At 50.8% G+C, this 18,154-nt stretch overlaps 1 protein-coding gene across 4 annotated transcripts; it reads left to right on the forward strand.

Moving 5' to 3' along the window:
* The first annotated feature begins 1,268 nt into the window (after positions 1-1,268).
* On the forward strand, positions 1,269-16,587 carry ZNF584 (zinc finger protein 584). 4 transcript variants are annotated; one of them, XM_034944995.4, is made up of 4 exons: positions 1,269-1,399; positions 7,885-8,011; positions 13,800-13,922; positions 15,091-16,587. In XM_034944995.4, exons 2-4 carry the CDS (start codon positions 7,894-7,896, stop codon positions 16,065-16,067), a joined length of 1,218 nt encoding a protein of 405 aa, XP_034800886.3. In that variant the 5' UTR covers positions 1,269-1,399; positions 7,885-7,893; the 3' UTR covers positions 16,068-16,587. The 4 variants fall into 4 exon arrangements, with proteins under 4 accessions (XP_034800886.3, XP_057156666.1, XP_057156667.1 ...); XM_057300683.2 differs by lacking the exon at positions 1,269-1,399 and adding an exon at positions 1,460-7,062 and having other exon boundaries at positions 7,861-8,011; XM_057300684.2 differs by lacking the exon at positions 1,269-1,399 and adding an exon at positions 1,461-7,062.
* Positions 16,588-18,154: the final 1,567 nt, after the last annotated feature.

An 18,154-nucleotide genomic window follows, 5' to 3' on the forward strand; every position in this document is an offset into this window, starting at 1 on the left:
CAGCTTGGAGCCAGGGGCCTCATTCTCTCTTGCAGTAAAATGAGGCTGATGACTGAGCCTAGGAGTTGCTGAGCATCTGGTCTGCTGATTACCACCTTGGTGCCCAGTGTCTGCCTGCCTATCCACTGCTTTCAAACAAAGAGGCTGCCTGAAACCACCCAGGGGGACGCCTCCCACCCTTGCCCAGCCTCAGCCAATCTCCTCTTTCTCTTCTTCAGAGCTGGAGTTGTGCCCTCCTATCCTCTCTCTGCCCACCCCATCACTGCTGTACACCCTGCCCCTTGGCACTTCGGCCCCGGACTTGCTCCTCCTGGCAGGCCTGGGTGCTTGTGAAGCCGGGTGCCAGAGGGCCCAGCACGGCACGGCCTTTGATTCTCTTTTCTGTAAATCGACGACAATAAATTCTCTTTTTCCTTCATCCACAAGTGTTTACTGAGCGCCTTCTGTGTACCAGGCCGCACCAGGGTGCGGAGCAAAGACCAACCTCAGGGAGCAGATGAGGTCCAGGCGGCTGAGCCAACCGAACCATGGTTCTGGTAGCACTGCCTCCCCCGCCACCCTCAGGGGGCCCTGCTCTCCAAGCCCTTCCCAAATCCTGCCGTCCAGCTCTCCTCCCCACCTTGCAGGAGGAACGCCAGGGCCCGGTTTTCGGGTTCCGCCATTCTTTCCTCAATGAGGGTCGGAGAGGTCCCTGCCCACGCCAGACCCGTCCCCAGCCGTCGCGGCACCCTCTTGTGATCAGGCGGAGGGACCAAGGGCCAAGAGCGGGGCTTCGCCGGACGCTAGGAGCATCACTGTCCAGACTGACAGATGGGGAAACTGAGGCTGACCAGCTGGGCAGGGCGTGCATACGAATCTGGGTCCTGGAAGCGTTCTGCAAGATCCCTTCTCACCTCAACCGCACGTGCTGGCATCCTTGGGTTTCCCTCCTTCCCCAGATCACAGCCGCACTTCTCTCCTCCGCCCTCATAGTCACCGCCCTGCTTTCTCCCTCCTCTTGCCCCGGGCGGGCCCCGCCCAGAATGCGGAGAGGCCTTCGGGGAAGCGCGGACCAATCGGAGGCCCTATGTAGGGCTGAAGAGGCGGGACTCTGGTCGCCATAACAACTTATCACGCCTGTGCTGCGCGCGCGTCGCCTTCGTGCCGCAGCCCTATTAAGTGAGGCAGGGAAGGCGCGCCAGACTCGACGGCCAATCAGGGACCCGAGGGCGATGTTGCCATGACGACCACGTTGCGCTGGAGATTGCGACAGGCGCTGGAACCGCGGGGAACTCGGGGAGCGAGTGGTGAGAACAGTGAGCACCAGCACTCCGATGGCGCTGGCGAGAGGAAAGGCTGCGGCGCGCAGAGCGAGGCTGCGGGACCCCAGGATGGGGGACAGGAGGCTGCGGGGCCTCAGGTGAGCAGCAAGCGAGAGACCAGTCCCTTCGAGCGCCCTCACGCGTTTTGTCCCCACGCCACGCCGGGGAGAGTCTGTGGCACAGACTCGTCCCCGGCCCCGCGGGCTTAAGTTGTCTGGGGGCTGTCGCTGTGAGTACAGATCATATAGTTATGAATACATTTTAACGCAGATCCAAACACATAGTATAACGTGAGGATCCTATATAAAGTGAGACTCCTCAAAAAAAAAAAAAAAAGATTTTTTTTCTTTTAGCCGGACGTGGTGGCGGGCGCCTGTAGTCCCAACCACTCGGGAGGCTGAGGCAGGAGAATCGCTTGAAGCCGGGAGGCGGAGGCTTCAGTGAGCCGAAATCGCGCCACTGCACTCCAGCCCGGGCGGCAGAGCGAGAGACTCCGTTTGGGGGGGGAAAGTGTTTTTTTAAATGCAGTCAAATTCGAACGTAGGTTGATAGGATCACATAGTTGATCCGCTCTAACCCCACACCCACTTGCAGACCTGGTTAGTGCTGAGGTCCTCTCATCCCAGGGAGTAGGCTAGGGTTCGCACTGGCTCCCCTGGGGCCCGGCTTGGCGTGGCAAAGCTGGGAGTCTCGCCCTAGGTTGGGGTTTCCTCTGCTCTGTAAGCCTCTGCAGAAGGAGCAGAGGGTGGTGGGAGAAGAAGTGCCCAAGAGGGGCCACAAGCTACCTGTGATCTGTGTCCCTCCACCAGGGGGATGGGTGCTTTCATTTTTATCGTTGTGGAAAACTTCACATTAAGTACTTCTCCAAAGAATCTCCCAGACATCTACTTGTTCTTTCTTTTTTTTTTTTTTTTTTTTTTTTTTGAGACGGAGTCTTGCTCTGTCGCCCAGGCTGGAGTGCAGTGGCGCGATCTCGGCTCACTGCAAGCTCCACCTCCCGGGTTCACGCCATTCTCCTGCCTCAGCCTCCCGAGTAGCTGGGACTACAGGCGCCCGCTACCACGCCCGGCTAATTTTTTGTATTTTTAGTAGAGACGGGGTTTCACCGTGTTAGCCAGGATGGTCTCGATCTCCTGACCTCGTGATCCGCCCGCCTCGGCCTCCCAAAGTGCTGGGATTACAGGCGTGAGCCACCGCGCCCGGCCCTACTTGTTCTTTCAAAACATATGATTTTTAAAAAAAATAATCTACATACCATAAAATTTGCCCATTTTGAGTGTACAATTCAAGGCTGGGTGCGGTGGCTCACGCCTGTAATCCCACCAATTTGGGAGGCTGAAGTGGGCGGATCACCTGAGGTCAGGAGTTCGAGACCAGCCTGACCAACATGGAGAAACCCCATCTGTACTAAAAATACAAAATTAGCTGGGCGTGGTGGCACATGCCTGTAATCCCAGCTCCTCGGGAGGCTGACAGGCAGGAGAATCGCTTGAACTCGGGAGGCGGAGGTTGCGGCGAGCCGAGATTGCACCATTGCACTCCAGCCTGGGCAACAAGAGCGAAACTGCGTCTCAAAAAAAAAAAAAAAAAAAAAAAAAAAGGCCGTAGGTCTGAATAGATCCCTCACCTAAGAAAAATAGATACATAGCTGGCAAATAGGCACATGAAAATATGCTCCACATCATATGCCATTAGGGAACTGCAAATTGAAACAATAATGAGATACTACTATACATCTATTAGAATGGCTACAATGCAAAACACTGATAGCAACATATGCTAGCAAGGTTGTGAGGCAATGGGAACTCTCGTTTACTGCTGATAGAAAGGCAAAATGGTATAGCCACTTTGGAAGACAGTTTGGCAGTTTCTTACAAAAAGTTAAATATAGTCTTACCATATGATACAGCAATCACACTCCTGGGTTTTTGCACAAATGAGTTGAGAACTTATGTCCATGCGAAAACCACACAAATTATTATAGCAGCTTTATTCATAATTGCTCAAAACTTGAATCAACCCAGATGTCCTTCAATAGATAAATGGCTAATCTGTGTTACATCCACACAATGGAATATCATTCAGCAATAAAATTAACTGTGCTACCAAGTTATGAAAGGCATGGAGGAGTCTGAAATGCACATTGGTAAGTGACAGAAGCCAGACTGAAAAAGCTACATACTGTATGATTACAAGTTTATGACATTCTGGAAAAGGTAAAGCTATAGAGACAGTAAAGCAGTGACTGCCAGGGGCTCAGTGGGAGGGAGGGAGGGAGGGAGGGAGGGAGGAATGAATAGTAGCACAAGTAATTTTTGGGGGCAGTAAAAGTATTTTTTACTATATTGTAATGGTGGATACATGAGTGTATGCATTTGTGAAAACCCATATAATGTACATTAATAATAATGTACTAATATTCATTTTAAAATGTTAACAAATAGGCCGGGTGCGGTAGCTCATGCCTGTAATCCCAGCATTTTGCGAGGCTGAGCGGGGCGGATCACGAGGTCAGGAGATGGAGACCATCCTGGCCAAAATGGTGAAACCCCAACTCTACTAAAAATACAAAAATTAGCCGGGTGTGATGGCACGCGCTTGTCGTCCCAGCTATTCGTGAGGCTGAGACAGGAGAATTGCTTGAACCCGGGAGGCGGAGGTTGCTGTGAGATCGTGCCACTGCACTCCAGCCTGGGTGTCAGAGCAAGACTCCGTCTCAAAAAAAAAAAAAAAAAAAAAGAAACTAAAATGAGGTCCAATGAAGCAGTGCCAGGAAAAACATAAATGAGCTATTAAGCCCAGGAAAGGTAAGTGGTTAAGAGAGAACTTTGGTCTGAGACTTCCTGGAATCAAACTGTAGCACTGCCTCCCACTGGCTTTATGACTCAGGGCAAATACTTAGCCTATGGGAGACTCAGGCCCTGGACCCTCTACTCCTCTGTTCCACCCGTGGGAGAGATCAGGCCCATCTCACAGAGGAACAGATTTTCAAGAACGATTTGAGGATATGTATTAGCCCAGGACATGTTATGGGATGACCAGTGTCTTCAAACTAGGCAGAAAGAGGGGACAGGGTACAGGAGTCAGGGGAAGTAGGCGAAAAGGTGGAATGTTTAGTAGGGGATCAGGAACATAGAAAAGTGGCAAGGCTAGTGACCTTGGTACCCAGACACCAGGGGTGTAACTCAGGTTCCAGGTGTGAGAACAGCTCAATTCCAGGGATACTTCCATCCCCAGCTTGCAATCTCCATGGCTGAGCCTCTTTGATAACTTTTGTGCTATTCCTGGTTTCAAGTCTACCTGGTCCATCAGTCAGTGCTCTTGTCTGCACTCCAGTTGGGGGAACTCATGAACTGTAAAGGGCAATCCTGTGGGGGAATGAACAGGTTGGTCAGTCCAGCCTAGGGCAGACTGACCCACCATGACAGTCCAGGGGTACTGATGACAGGCATGTACCATGAGCTTGGGGGTGTCCCACCTGTGTCTCCACTGGAGAGAATACACAGGTGTCACTGAGGAACAGGGTTGCAAGGACTATCTGAGGATATGGGGTCAGCTGAGGACATGTTAAGGAGAGGCAAACATTGCACAGCTAGGCACTAAGGAGAGAGAAAGGGACACAGCGGGGCATGGCCAGAAGACTGGAATTGGGGAGCTGAGTGGAGGCACCAAGACCTGCGAGGGCACAGGCTGGGCACCAGGTGTGAGAACAGCCCACTCCTGGGGGCATTCACCAGGGGTAGATCTCTTCAGGGTCCCTCTGCCACAACTAGTTTTGAGTTCATGTGGTCCACCTGCTGGTGGGAATGTAGAAGCCTTCAGACCTATGAAGGATGATGAGTTTTTGAGAGTCCAGCCCAGGCCAGGCCAAAACACCATGACCCCAGCAAGCGAGAATAATCCTTACTCCAAGACAAACACAGACCTGCACAAAATGAACATCCAGGGAAGGCTCCCAGGCAGGACCCAGTGGCCCCACACGCACCCATGTCAGTGCATGCAGTGCCTGGAATCTTACAGGAAGTGACCGAGCTGAACGTGACCAGCTGTGAAGATTCAGAGACTTCTGAGCCCCGATCTTGGCCACTCACGGCCCTTGGGTAGAACGTGTGGGGTGTCCACTCAGCCACTTGTTAGAGGAGGTGGCATTATCTGGGCCTCAGTGCCACGACCAACAGCGACTTCCAAGGGGAACATGGAAAGAACAGAGGAAAAAAACCAGAGTTGAGGCTGGGGAGAGTTATGGTGCCAGTGGTCTCACCCAGCACTGAGTGCAAAGTTCTCCAGCATCACTTCAGGTAGAAGCTCCTCTGGACCTTGCCTAAGAACTCCGTTCGTCCGGGAGGACGCAGGCCCACCTGCTCTAACATGAACGCGTCTGAATTCAGCGGAGGACACCCAGGAGCCCGGTTATTCTCCTGCCAGCGTCCTCCCCTGATGTGTCCCTGACCCCGTGCTCTGACGTACTCAGCCATGTACTCACTCTCCTCTCCCAGGCCCCCATACCTGAGATCACCATGGCCTGATATGGGGTAGACTACAAGCCTACCGTGCCTCGGCCATGTGCAGGGCGACCTGTCCCTGGCATCCACACCTGTGGCCCATACGTCGCCCGCATTGTGGGGCGCCGAAAACCCAACAGAACTGAAACACAACTGCTGACCTTCCCCCTAAGCCGCCTCTAAACGAGGTCCCTCGGCCCCTGGTCTCAGCCGCTCTTTGAAGCCTTGCCTGATGACAGGCATGTACCATGTTTTTGGCTGGGACATTTTTCTGAGCCTTGCTCCGGGCTCCGTAAAGCGGACACGGTGCCAGGGAGAGAATTTCGGGGCGGTTGCGGGCACAGGCGGGCTTCTGCGGAGGCCCTGGCGAACGCCCCCGCGCGGCGCGGTCCGATGGCCCCATGGGGCCGCCCCTCCACTGTGAGGTCACCGGGGTTCAGCAACATTCACTGCGGCTAGGACGCGTACAGGTCACTGAGGCAGAACTTTCCGATTCTCGCGCCTTCGTTCGTTTCTGCGGACCAGCGGAGACTCCTCCACACTGCCCACCGCCCAATGATCCCACTGCCGCAAACCGCCCCAAAGCCAGCGCCGAAAGCCGAAGCCGGAAGCCCCGCCCCACGCAGGGCCCGCCCGAACATTCCCGTTCCTGGGCCGCCATTGGCCAAGTCTGAACGGCCGCACGTCGAGGCTCCTTATGGGAAATGTAGTTCACGGCCCGCTTCAGGAGCTAGCGGCGCCCTCCCTTATCGCCTTGGCAACGACCCAGCCGCGCCGCGAGGAGAGCCGGGAATGGAGGTCGTGGCGTGAGGGGCGCCGAGCGAGGGGAGGCGCGGGCCACGGGAGTTCCGGCGTTGCCCGGCAGTCCGCAGTCCTCGGCGGGAAGGCTGTCCCGGCGCCTCAGGCAGCTCTGCGTGGGCCGGGGTGACTTCCTCGCGATCCCTTGCGCGAGGTGAAGGGCAGGGACCCTTGCCGCGCCTTCCACGCGCCGTGCCCCACCGGCGAGTGGCTCCATCTTCCTCAGACTTGTCGCTCGCGGACAGGCGCCGTGGGTCTCCCGGGCCTCCGTACCGTCCTCCTTCCCAGCGGCTCCGGGAAGCGGTTCCCTGTCTTCGGACGCATTTCACCCGCGCGGGGAGAGCTTCCCGGGAGGGTTCCACGGCGGCCGAGGGTTTCCGCGCCCGGGACGCGTTTCGGCTGAGGCCGTGGGTCCAGGCCACGGGTTCTGCCCGCACGGTCCAATGGCCGGGGAGGCGGAGGTGAGCAGAGGATGCCTCCGAGGAATGAGGGGGGCCACCAGGTGGGGGGCGGCGTGTGCCAGGGCAGAGTTGGAGGAGGGCAGGAGATCTGCGTATGGAGATCTCGGAGATCTGCGTATGATTCCAGGGGGAGGTCTTTGATGCAGGGCTGGGGCATGCCCTTGGCAGTGGGAGCCATTGGAGATGTGCCGCAGGACTGGGACAGGATGGGGTCGTAGTTGCTGTGCCAGGCCCTCTGGAGACGCATGTGCAGAACGGCGTGTGGAAGGCCAGGCAATTGCCTATAGGGTAAACTGGGGACGTTGTGCTGGGGGTGTACAGTTTTAGGCATTCTGTTGTCCAGTTTTGTGCCTGTTGAGCAGGAGGCAAACTGGACCCTGGGACCAGGTACTTGAGACCTAAGGGAGAAGGATGAGCATAGGTTTGGTTGCGTCTGAGAGTTGTGATCTCTGGGACTGGAATTGGCAGGCAGGAGACAGAGTGGAGCCTGTGCCCTTGGCCCTGCACATAGATGGCATCAGTCTGGTCACCAACCTGATGTCGCTTTGGGCTGGACACAGTTTCCAGTAGTAACACCAGAAGCATCAATAACACCAGCAGCTCTGATATTCCTCTGGGATAGGAGAAGGAAGGTATAAGGGTATGTGTACGGAGTAAGGTGGGGAAGAGTTTAGAGCTCATAGGGAAAGATAATGTCAGGGGGAGATGTGATAGGACCCTGAGTTACAGGTCAAGGGCCTGAATGTGTCCATTTGTCCATATTTTGGTTGTTTTTTTCTGCCCATCATTGACCCCAAGGCTCAGTTGGACCCATCATTGCAGGGCTTGGTGATGTTTGAGGATGTGACGGTATATTTCTCCAGGGAGGAGTGGGGGCTCCTTAATGTGACCCAGAAGGGCCTATACCGGGATGTGATGCTGGAGAACTTTGCACTCGTTAGCTCACTGGGTAAGTCTCTTACACTGTCCCCCAGCACACTGACTGCCCCCTCATTTTTCCCATGTGAAGTTCTGTCCATAACGAAGCCAGACCACGGGGGCTCCTTCCTTCCCAGATTCCCTGTTGTAGGTGTTGTGGGTGGTGGGACTCGGTGGTGGGACTCGGCGGTGTGCTCTTTCCCTGCCTTTCTCTGAGCAATGCTGTTGGCAGCCTCAACACCTCTTGCCCCAGGAGCTAGTGGAGCAGGTTTTGGGGGTCAGATGTTTCATAGTTTGCCCACCAGATCCCACCAAGCTCTGCCTTTTCCTGGCCATGTGACTCTCTTGAAGACATGGCTTCTCTGTGCTCTGGGTTTTGCCTTCCTACAAAAGAAATTTTACAGGGACCTCCCTGGGCCAGGCTTGACCCATGAATTTTAATCAGAACGGTTTGGGAAATATATATATATATATATATTTTTTTTTTTTTTTGAGACAGAGCCTCGCTCTGTTGCCCAGGCTGGAGTGCAGTGGCGCAATCTTGGCTCACCACAACCTCTGCCTCCAGGGTTCAAGCGATTCTCCTGCCTCAGTCTCCCAAGTAGCTGGGACTACAGGCTTGCGCCACCATGCCTGGCTAATTTTTGTATTTGTAGTAGAGACAGGGTTTCACTATGTTGGCCAGGCTAGTCTTGAACTCCGGACCTCGTGATCTGCCTGCCTTGGCCTCTCAAAGTGCTGGGATTACAGGCGTGAGCCACCGCGCCTGGCCACAAAGGTACTTCTTTCGTTAAATTTATTCCTAAGTACTTTATTCTTCACTGTTAAGTATGGTGTTAGCTGTTGGTTTTTTGCAGATGCCCATTTCAGGTGAGGAAGTTCCCTTCTCTTTCTAGTTCATTTAATGTGTTTATTAAGAAAAGTCATGGCCAGGTGCAGTGGCTCATGCCTGTAATTTCAGCATTTTGGGAGGGCGAGGCAGGTGGATTACCTGAGGTCAGGAGTTCAAGACCAGCGTGGTCAACATGGTGAAACCCCATCTCTACTAAAAATAGAAAACTAGCCAGGTGTGGTGGCACATGCCTGTAATCCCAGCTACTAGGGAAGCTGAGGCAGGAGAATCGCTTGAACCTGGGAGGTGGAGGTTGCAGTGAGCTGAGATTGCACCATTGCACTCCAGCCTGGGCAACAAGAGTGAAACTACGTCTCAAAAAAAGAAAAAAAAAAGAAAAGAAAGGTCACTAGATTTTGTCAAATGCTTTTCCAATGTCTAATGAAATGATCATGTGATTTTTGTCCTCTCTTCTGTTAATGTAGTATATTAGAATAATTGATTGCCTTTTCTTTTTTTGAGACGGAGCCTTGTTCTGTCGCCAGGCTGGAGTGCAGTGGCGCGATCTCTGCTCACTTTAACCTCCACCTCCCGGGTTCAAGTGATTTTCCTGCCTCAGCCTCCCAAGTAGCTGGGACTATAGGCGTGCACCACCACGCCCAGCTAATTTTTGTATTTTTCGTAGAGATGGGGTTTCACCATGTTTGCAAGGATGGTCTTGATCTCTTGACCTCGTGATCTGCCCCCGTCGGCCTCCCAACACTAATTGTTGATTTTCATATGTTCAGCCTTGCATTACTGGGATAAATTCCCTGTCATGGCTTATAATACTTGTTTTTTTTTTTTTTTTTTAGACACAGTCTTACTCTGTCGCCCAGGCTGGAGTTTAGTGGCATGATCTCAGCTCATTGCAACCTCCACCTCTTGGGTTCAAGTGATTCTCCTGCCCCCGCCTCCTGAGTAGATGGGTTACAGGCATGCACCACTATGCCCAGCTAATTTCTTTATTTTTAGTAGAGACAGGGGTTTCACCATGTTGGCCAGGGTGGTCTTGAACTCCCAACCTCAGGTGATCCACCCATCTCGGCCTCCAAAGTGCTGAGATTACAGGTGTGAGCCACCACACCCGGCCAGTGGTGTAGTTTTCTTATAATGTCTCTGTATTGAGTATGAGGGTAATTTTGGCCTCAATGGATGAGTTGGGAATGTTTCCTTCTCTTCTGTTTTCTGGAAGAGTTTGTTAAGTATTGGTGTTAATTCTTATTTCAGTATTGTTAGTATTCACCTTTGAAGCCATCAGGGCTTGGGGTTGTGTGTGTGTTGGGGGGAATGTTTTTTAATAACAACAAGAAAACCCTCTTTGTTACATTTGTATTTAGATTTTCTATTTCTTCTTGACTCAGTTTTGATAGTTTGTGTCTACTTGGGAATTTGTCCATTTCATCTAAGTTATCCAATTTGTTGGCATACATTTGTACATAGTATTTCATTATTTTTTAATTTTTATAAGGTTACTAGTGATGTCCTTTTTCCATTCCTGTTCAAAGTAGTATTGAGTCTTCTCTCTGTTTTTTGTCACTCTAGGTAAACATTTGCCAATTTTGTTGATTTTTTCAAAGAACCAAATTTTGGTTTGTTGGTTCTCTTTTTCTAATCTGTTTCATTTGTTTCTGCTCTAATTTTTATTATTTCCCTCCTTTTGCTATCTTTGGGTTTGTTTTTCTTTTTCTTGTTCCTTGAGGTATAAAGTTAGGTTATTGGTTTGAGATCTTTTAAAATATGGGTATTTATAGCCATAATGTTCCTGCTAAGCTCTGCATTTTCTGCATCCCATAATTTTTTGTTTGTTGTGGTAGTTTTTCCTTTTTCTTTTTTTTTTTTTTAATTTTTCTTTTTGAGATGGAGTCCTGTTGCCCAGGCTGGAATGCAATGGCGCGATCTCGGCTCAATGCAATCTCCACCTCCTGGGTTCAAGCAATTCTCCTGCCTCAGCCTCCTGAGTCGCTGGGATTACAGGCATGTGCCACCATGCCTGGCTAATTTTTTTTTTTTTTTTTTGAGGTGGAGTCTGATGCCGCTCAGGCTGGAGTGCAGTGGTGCGATCTTGGCTCACTGCAACCTCCGCCCCCCAAGTTCAAGCGATTCTCCTGCCTCAGCCTCCCGAGTGGCATGGTCCACCACGCCTGGCTAATTTTTGTATTTTTTTTTTTTTGGTAGAGACAGGGTTTCGCCATGTTGGCCAGGCTGGTCTTGAACTCCAGACCACAGGTGATCCACCCACCTCAGCCTACCAAAGTGCTGGGATTACAGGCGTGAGCCACCACCCGGCCTGTTGTATTTTTCTTTTCTTTTCTTTTTTTCTTTTTTTGAGATGGAGTCTTGCTCTGTCACCCAGGCTGGAGTGCAGTGGCACTATCTCGGCTCACTGCAAGCTCCGCCTCCTGGGTTCACGCCATTCTCCTGCCTCAGCCTCCCGAGTAACTGGGATTACAGGCGCCCACCACCACGCCCGGCTAATTTTTTTTTGTATTTTTAGTAGAGACGGGGCTTCACTGTGTTCGGCAGGATGGTCTCAAACTCCTGACCTTGTGATCCACCTGCCTCGGCCTCCCAAAGTGCTGGGATTACACTTGAGCCACCACACCCAGCCCTGTGTTTTTATTTTCATTCCTCTCAAAGTACTTGTAATTGTCATGTGATTTATTTTTTCTTTGACTCTGGATTTTTAGGAATGTTTTGTTTAAATTCCTTAAATTTGTGAGTTTCCTAAATTTCTTTCTGTTGTTGATTTCTGTTTTAATTCATTTGTGGACAGAGAACATACTTGACATTATTTCAATCCTTTGAAATCTACTGAGGCTTGCTTTATTTATTTATTTATTTATTTAGAGACAGAGTCTTGCTCTGTCGCCCAGGCTGGAGTGCAGTGGCGCGATCTCAGCTCACTGCAAGCTCTGCCTCCTGGGTTCACGCCATTCTCCTGCCTCAGCCTCCTGAGTAGCTGGGACTACAGGCGCACACCACCATGCCTGGGTAATTTTTTTTTTTGTATTTTTAGTAGAGATGGGGTTTCACTGTGTTAGCCAGGATGGTCTTGATCTCCTGACCTCATGATCTGCCCGTCTCGGCCTCCCAAAGTGCTGGGATTACAGGCATGAGCCACCGCGCCCAGCCGAGGCTTATTTTATATCCTAGCAAATGGTATGTTCTGAAGACCGTTCCATGTGCACGTGACAATGTATATCCTGCTGTTGTTAGGTGGCAAGCTCTATAGATGTCTGTTAGGACTAGCTGGTTTTCATTGTTGTTCAAGTCCGCTGTTGTTATTGATGGTGGGAAATTACAATCTTTATTATTGCTGAACAGTCTGTTTCTTCAGTTATGTCAGTTTTGCTTCATAGAAAGGCTTTTTCTTTTCTTTTTGTTTGTTTCTTTGTGTTTTTGAGACGGAGTCTCGCACTGTCGCCCAGGCTGGAGTGCAGTGGTGTGATCTCAGCTCACTGCAAGCTCCGCCTCCCAGGTTCATGCCATTCTCCTGCCTAAGCCTCCCGAGTAGCTGGGACTACAGGTGCCCGTCACCACATCCGCCTAATTTTTTGTATTTTTAGTAGAAGGGGGGTTTTACCGTGTTAGCCAGGATAGTCTTGATCTCCTGACCTCATGATCCGCCCACCTTGGCCTCCCAAAGTGCTGGGATTACAGGTGTGAGCCACTGCGCCCGGCCTGTTTTTTTTGTTTTTTTTTTTTTTTTTAAGAATATAAGCACATTAAAGAGTATATTATGAGAAATAAATAGTGCATTTTACATAGAGTGGGTTTTGAAAAATAAAAGTTATGTTTGGCCATGCATGTACTGGAGGAGGACTCCATTATCTGGTTTTCTTCTTTTCTTTCCTTTGTTTGTTTTTATTATTATTATTATTATTTTTTTACTGTTCATTCTTGGGTGTTTCTCCCAGAGGGGGATTTGGCAGGGTCATAGGACAATAGTGGAGGGAAGGTCAGCAGATAAACAAATGAACAAAGGTCTCTGGTTTTCCTAGGCAGAGGACCCTGCGGCCTTCTGCAGTGTTTGTGTCCCTGGATACTTGAGATTAGGGAGTGGTGATGACTCTTAACGAGCATGCTGCCTTCAAGCATCTGTTTAACAAAGCACATCTTGCACCGCCCTTAATCCATTTAACCCTGAGTGGACACAGCACATGTTTCAGAGAGCACAGGGTTGGGGGTAAGGTCACAGATCAACAGGATAAGAATTTTTCTTAGTACAGAGCAAAATGAAAAGTCTCCCATGTCTACCTCTTTCTACACAGACACGGCAACCATCCGATTTCTCAATCTTTTCCCCGCCTTTCCCCCCTTTCTATTCCACAATACTGCCATTGTCATCATGGCCCGTTCTCAATGAGCTGTTGGCTACACCTCCCAGACAGGGTGGTGGCCGGGCAGAGGGGCTCCTCACTTCCCAGTAGGGGCGGCCTGGCAGAGGCGCCCCTCACCTCCCGGACGGGGCAGCTGGCCGGGCGGGGGGCTGACCCCTCCACCTCCCTCCCGGACGGGGCGGCTGGCCGGGCGGGGGGCTGACCCCCCCACCTCCTTCCCGGACGGGGCGGCTGGCCGGGCGGGGGGCTGACCCCCCCACCTCCCTCCCGGACCGGCCTGTTTGTTTTTGAGACAGGGTCTCACTCTGTTGCTCAGGCTGGAGTCCAATGGTGTGATCGTGACTCACTGACGCTTTGACCTCCTAGGCTCAAGTGATCCTCTCACTATGGCCTCCCTAGTAACTGGGACTACAGGTGGTGCATGCCACCATGCCTGGCTAATTAAAATAATATATTTTTTGTAGAGTTGGGGTCTTACTGTGTTGCCCAGGCTGCTTGCGAACGTCTGGGTTTAAGTGATCTCCTACCTCACTTTCCAAAGTGCTGGGATTACAGGCATCAGCCACCATGCCCAGCCTGTTTCTTTTACTACCTGTCACCCGCAGGACTTGCACCTTCGAGATCCCCTGTGTTTACCCAGCTGGAGGATGATGAACAGTCATGGGTGCCCAGCTGGGTGGATGTGACTCCAGTCAGCAGAGCAGAAGCCAGGAGAGGTTTTGGTCTTGGTAAGTGGAGTGGAGGGGAATACCTTGGTTTCAGCAGTGGGCTCACAGAATGCTGAGTACCTGCATACACCGATACCTTGGTGTTGAGGGCAGTGACCATACCTTATTTCCTTCCACCTTTCCTGTCTTATGTGGACACTGTGCAGTCTGCCATCTCTACCATGATTTTCAGGCCCCGCATGTTCCTGCCTCTCTGGCCTGTGTCTCCTCATTGCCCTTCTCTGTATCTGTGCAGAGCTGTCTACTGTTGGCGACTCAGTGCGTGTCTTGAAATGTGCACATATCCTTAAACAGGTATTTGAACTTCAGCCAATCCTTAATTAATACTTAAACACCAGCTACTATTTTGGAATCACATTTTGCTGGGACTAGACACATGCCTCCTCATAGTGCTTGGCTGTCACCAGCAGCCAAGGCCCTGCTGAAACCCTTTGCAGAGGAGTGACTTGGAGACCCCACCTCTCTTCCCTGCACCGTATCCTATCTTGTGCCCTCATCTCAGTTGAGGTTTTCCTTAGTCTGTAGTCTGGTGGAGCCATATTCAGTTGTGCCAGGCTTTCCCAACCCAGACCTTTCCTAGCAACCTCTCAGCAATTCTTTTTTTTTTTTAAGATGGAGTTTTGCTCTTATTGCCCAGGCTGGAGTGCAGTGGCGCAATCTCAGCTCACTGCAACCTCTGCCTCCTGGGTTCATGCCACTCTCCTGCCTCAGCCTCTTGAGTAGCTGGGACTACAGGCGCCGGCCACCATGCCTGGCTAATTTTTTTTTTTTTTTTTTTGAGACGGAGTTTTGCTCTTACTGCCCAGGCTGGAGTGCAGTGGCGCGATCTCAGCTCACTGCAACCTCTGCCTCTGGATTCAAGTGATCCTCCTGCCTCAGCCTCCCGAGTAGCTGGGATTACAGGCATGCACCACCACACCCGGCTAATTTTGTATTTTTAGAAGAGATGGGGTTTCGTCGTGTTGGTCAGGCTGGTCTCGAACTCCTGACCTCACGTGATCTGCCCGCCTCGGCCTCCCAAAGCACTGGGATTACAGGCGTGAGCCACCACGCCTGGCCCTTTCAGCAGTTCTATGGAGTCCTTCTGGGTGTGTCTGACATGCACTGGTGATTAAGGTACCTCCTCCCTGTAGTTCAACTCTTAGTAATGATTCATCTCTGCTTTCAGATGGTTTGTGTAGAGTGGAGGATGAGAGAGCCCATCCTGAGCATCTAAAGAGCTACAGAGTCATCCAGCACCAGGACACTCATAGTGAGGGGAAACCAAGAAGGCACACTGAGCATGGGGCAGCCTTCCCACCTGGTTCCAGTTGTGGGCAACAGCAAGAAGTCCATGTGGCAGAGAAGCTGTTCAAATGCAGTGACTGTGGGAAGGTGTTCTTAAAGGCCTTTGCCCTCCTTGACCATCTGATAACGCATTCTGAAGAGAGACCCTTCAGATGCCCAACAGGCAGAAGTGCTTTCAAGAAGAAGTCAGCTCATATTAACCCCCGAAAAATTCACACTGGAGAAACAGCCCATGTGTGTAATGAATGTGGGAAGGCCTTCAGTTACCCGTCTAAGCTGAGGAAACACCAGAAGGTTCACACAGGCATAAAACCTTTTAAGTGTAGTGACTGTGGTAAAACCTTCAACCGCAAAGACGCACTTGTTCTACACCAGAGGATTCACACTGGAGAAAGGCCTTACGAGTGCAGCAAATGTGGTAAAACCTTCAGTGTTCTGTCTACCCTCATTCGGCACCGGAAAGTGCACATTGGAGAAAGGCCCTATGAGTGTACAGAATGTGGGAAGTTCTTTAAATACAATAATAGCTTCATTCTTCACCAGAGAGTTCACACTGGAGAAAGGCCTTTTGAATGCAAGCAATGTGGGAAAGGCTACGTGACCCGTTCAGGCCTCTATCAGCACTGGAAAGTCCACACTGGGGAACGGCCCTATGAATGTAGCCTGTGTGGGAAAACCTTCACTACCAGATCCTACCGCAATCGGCACCAGCAGTTCCACACTGAAGAGAGGTCTTATGAATGTACAGAGTGTGGGAAAGCCTTCAAACATAGTTCCACCCTCCTTCAGCACAAGAAAGTCCATACTCCAGAAAGGTGTCAGGAGGACAGGGCACATGGGAAAGTCGTTAGCTGCTAGCACCGTGTTCATCAGGAAAGGTCTTATTCCAGAAAGGAGGTTGAGGAGAGTGGCCGTGAGAGTGCCATCCGAAAGAAGCTAAACCTTGCACATCCCAACACCCACCCCAGGGAGAGTTCCCGTGTGTGCCTGGTGTGTGGGACGCTTTCGGGAGCCACATTGCACTCTGACTTGCCTGGGGCTGTTGGCAGTGTCACATCACTGAGTTTATCCACTGCCATCCACCTCTATCCACCCCATAAGGTCCCTACAGCAGACCTTGTGCTCCTTGCTCTAAACAGTAGAGAATCATTAATAGTGGAGCCCAAAACAGGCCTCATTCCCTACCCTTGACTAGTTTAGCTGTGGACATGACCCACCTCTGGCCAGAGGAGCTGAGCTGGTATCTGCTGGGGGCTTCCTGGGAAGGTTTACCATTTTCATGGAAATGGTTGACATTACACATGGTATTTGTCATGCCCTAGCATGGACTGTCTCATACTGCTCTGGACTGTGTGGTAATAAAGGCTTTATTGTTTAAGCCGCTTAAAATTTTTTTTTTTTTTTTTTTTTTTTTTGAGATGGTCTTATTCTGTTGCCCAGGCTGGAATGCAGTGGTGCCATCATAGCTCACCACAGCCTTGAACTGCTGGTCTCAAGGGATCTTCCTGCTTCAGCCTCCTGAGTAGCTGGCACTACAGGTGTGCGCCATCACACCTGGCTAATTTTTTTTTTTTCATTTGTAGACAGGGTCTTGCTATATTGCCCAAGCTGGTCTCGAACTCTGAGCCTCAAGCTATCCTCCTGCCTTGGCCTCCCAAAGTGCTGGGAGCCACTGTGCCTGGCCTAGTTTTTTTAGAGACAGGGTCTCACAGTCTTGCCCAGGCTGGAGTGCAGTAGTGTGAACCTAGCTCATTGCAGACTTGAACTACTGGACTCAAGTGATCCTCCTGCTTCAGCGTATTGAATAGCTAGGATTGTACTTGTGTGGCACCACATCTGACTAATTTTAAAAATTTGTATAGAGACTGGATCTTGCTACATTGCCCAGGCTGGTCATGAACTCTTTGTCTCAAGCAGTCCTCTTGCCTCAGCCTTCCAAAGTGCTGGTATTATAGTTGTGAGCCACTGTGCCCTGCCAAGTCTCTTTTAATATTGAGGTTCTGATCCCTGTGTGTGGAGAGATTGAGAATAGAATCCGGCACTATCACCGTAAGTTGAGGGAATGGCTTTTGTGGAGGTGGTCTCTTGAGTTTTTTCTGCCTCAGTGGGGATGGCAGGATGACAGAAAATAGCTCTAGTCAAGGTTGGCCTAATTTGTATTGGCCCCTGAGTCCTCCAGGGAAAGACTTGTAGCCTGGATGTCAGGCTTTTTTGTGGGTCCAGAGCTCACCTTGCGGAAGGGAATAGTTGGTGAGAGATCTTCTGTATGTTTATGGACATAAAAAGTTGGGTTCCTTGTTCCCAGGGAATGTTCCAGAACTTCCAGCATTGGTCAGAAGGAGCTGTTTCCAGATTCAGCTCAAAAGTCATATTCTCCAAAATCTGGAACATGGAGGTAAGTTATAGACTGACTGTAAGACCTATAGGGGCCTGTTGGGTAGAGTAATTTGAGTAGAGTAAGTGGGCATAGAAATACTGAGTGAAGTAGTATGGAGTGAAGTGTCTGATAAACAAGAGGATTTCAGCCAGTTCTAAAGAGGCATCCACAAATGTTCCAGCAACTGAGGTTTCCTGGGGTGAGGGCACCAGAACTTCTCAGCAATTGCAGACCTGTTATTTGTGTCAAGGTCACTGTCAGCAAATAATCTACAGACTTTCTGGATTCTCATATCCTCTCTGGGCTGTTCACCTCTCATGGCCATTATCCTAAGACTGAAAGATTCTATAGTCCTGGGTTGTGCCTTTTGCGACCCAGCCAGTACTCCTGGTGTCTGGATGCTGTGGCCTTTGCAGTTGTCAAGTTTTTGCTGTCATAGTGTCAGGGCTTTCCCTCTGGGGCTCAAGGGAGACACGTAGGGTAACCAAAGTATGGATCCAGATCTTGCGGTTTATGGGACCTTTTCAGAGTCTTGCTGTATCACGCAGCCTGGAGTGTAGTGGTATGA

Source organism: Pan paniscus, chromosome 20, assembly GCF_029289425.2.
Source record: "Pan paniscus chromosome 20, NHGRI_mPanPan1-v2.0_pri, whole genome shotgun sequence".
Lineage (NCBI taxonomy): Eukaryota > Metazoa > Chordata > Mammalia > Primates > Hominidae > Pan > Pan paniscus.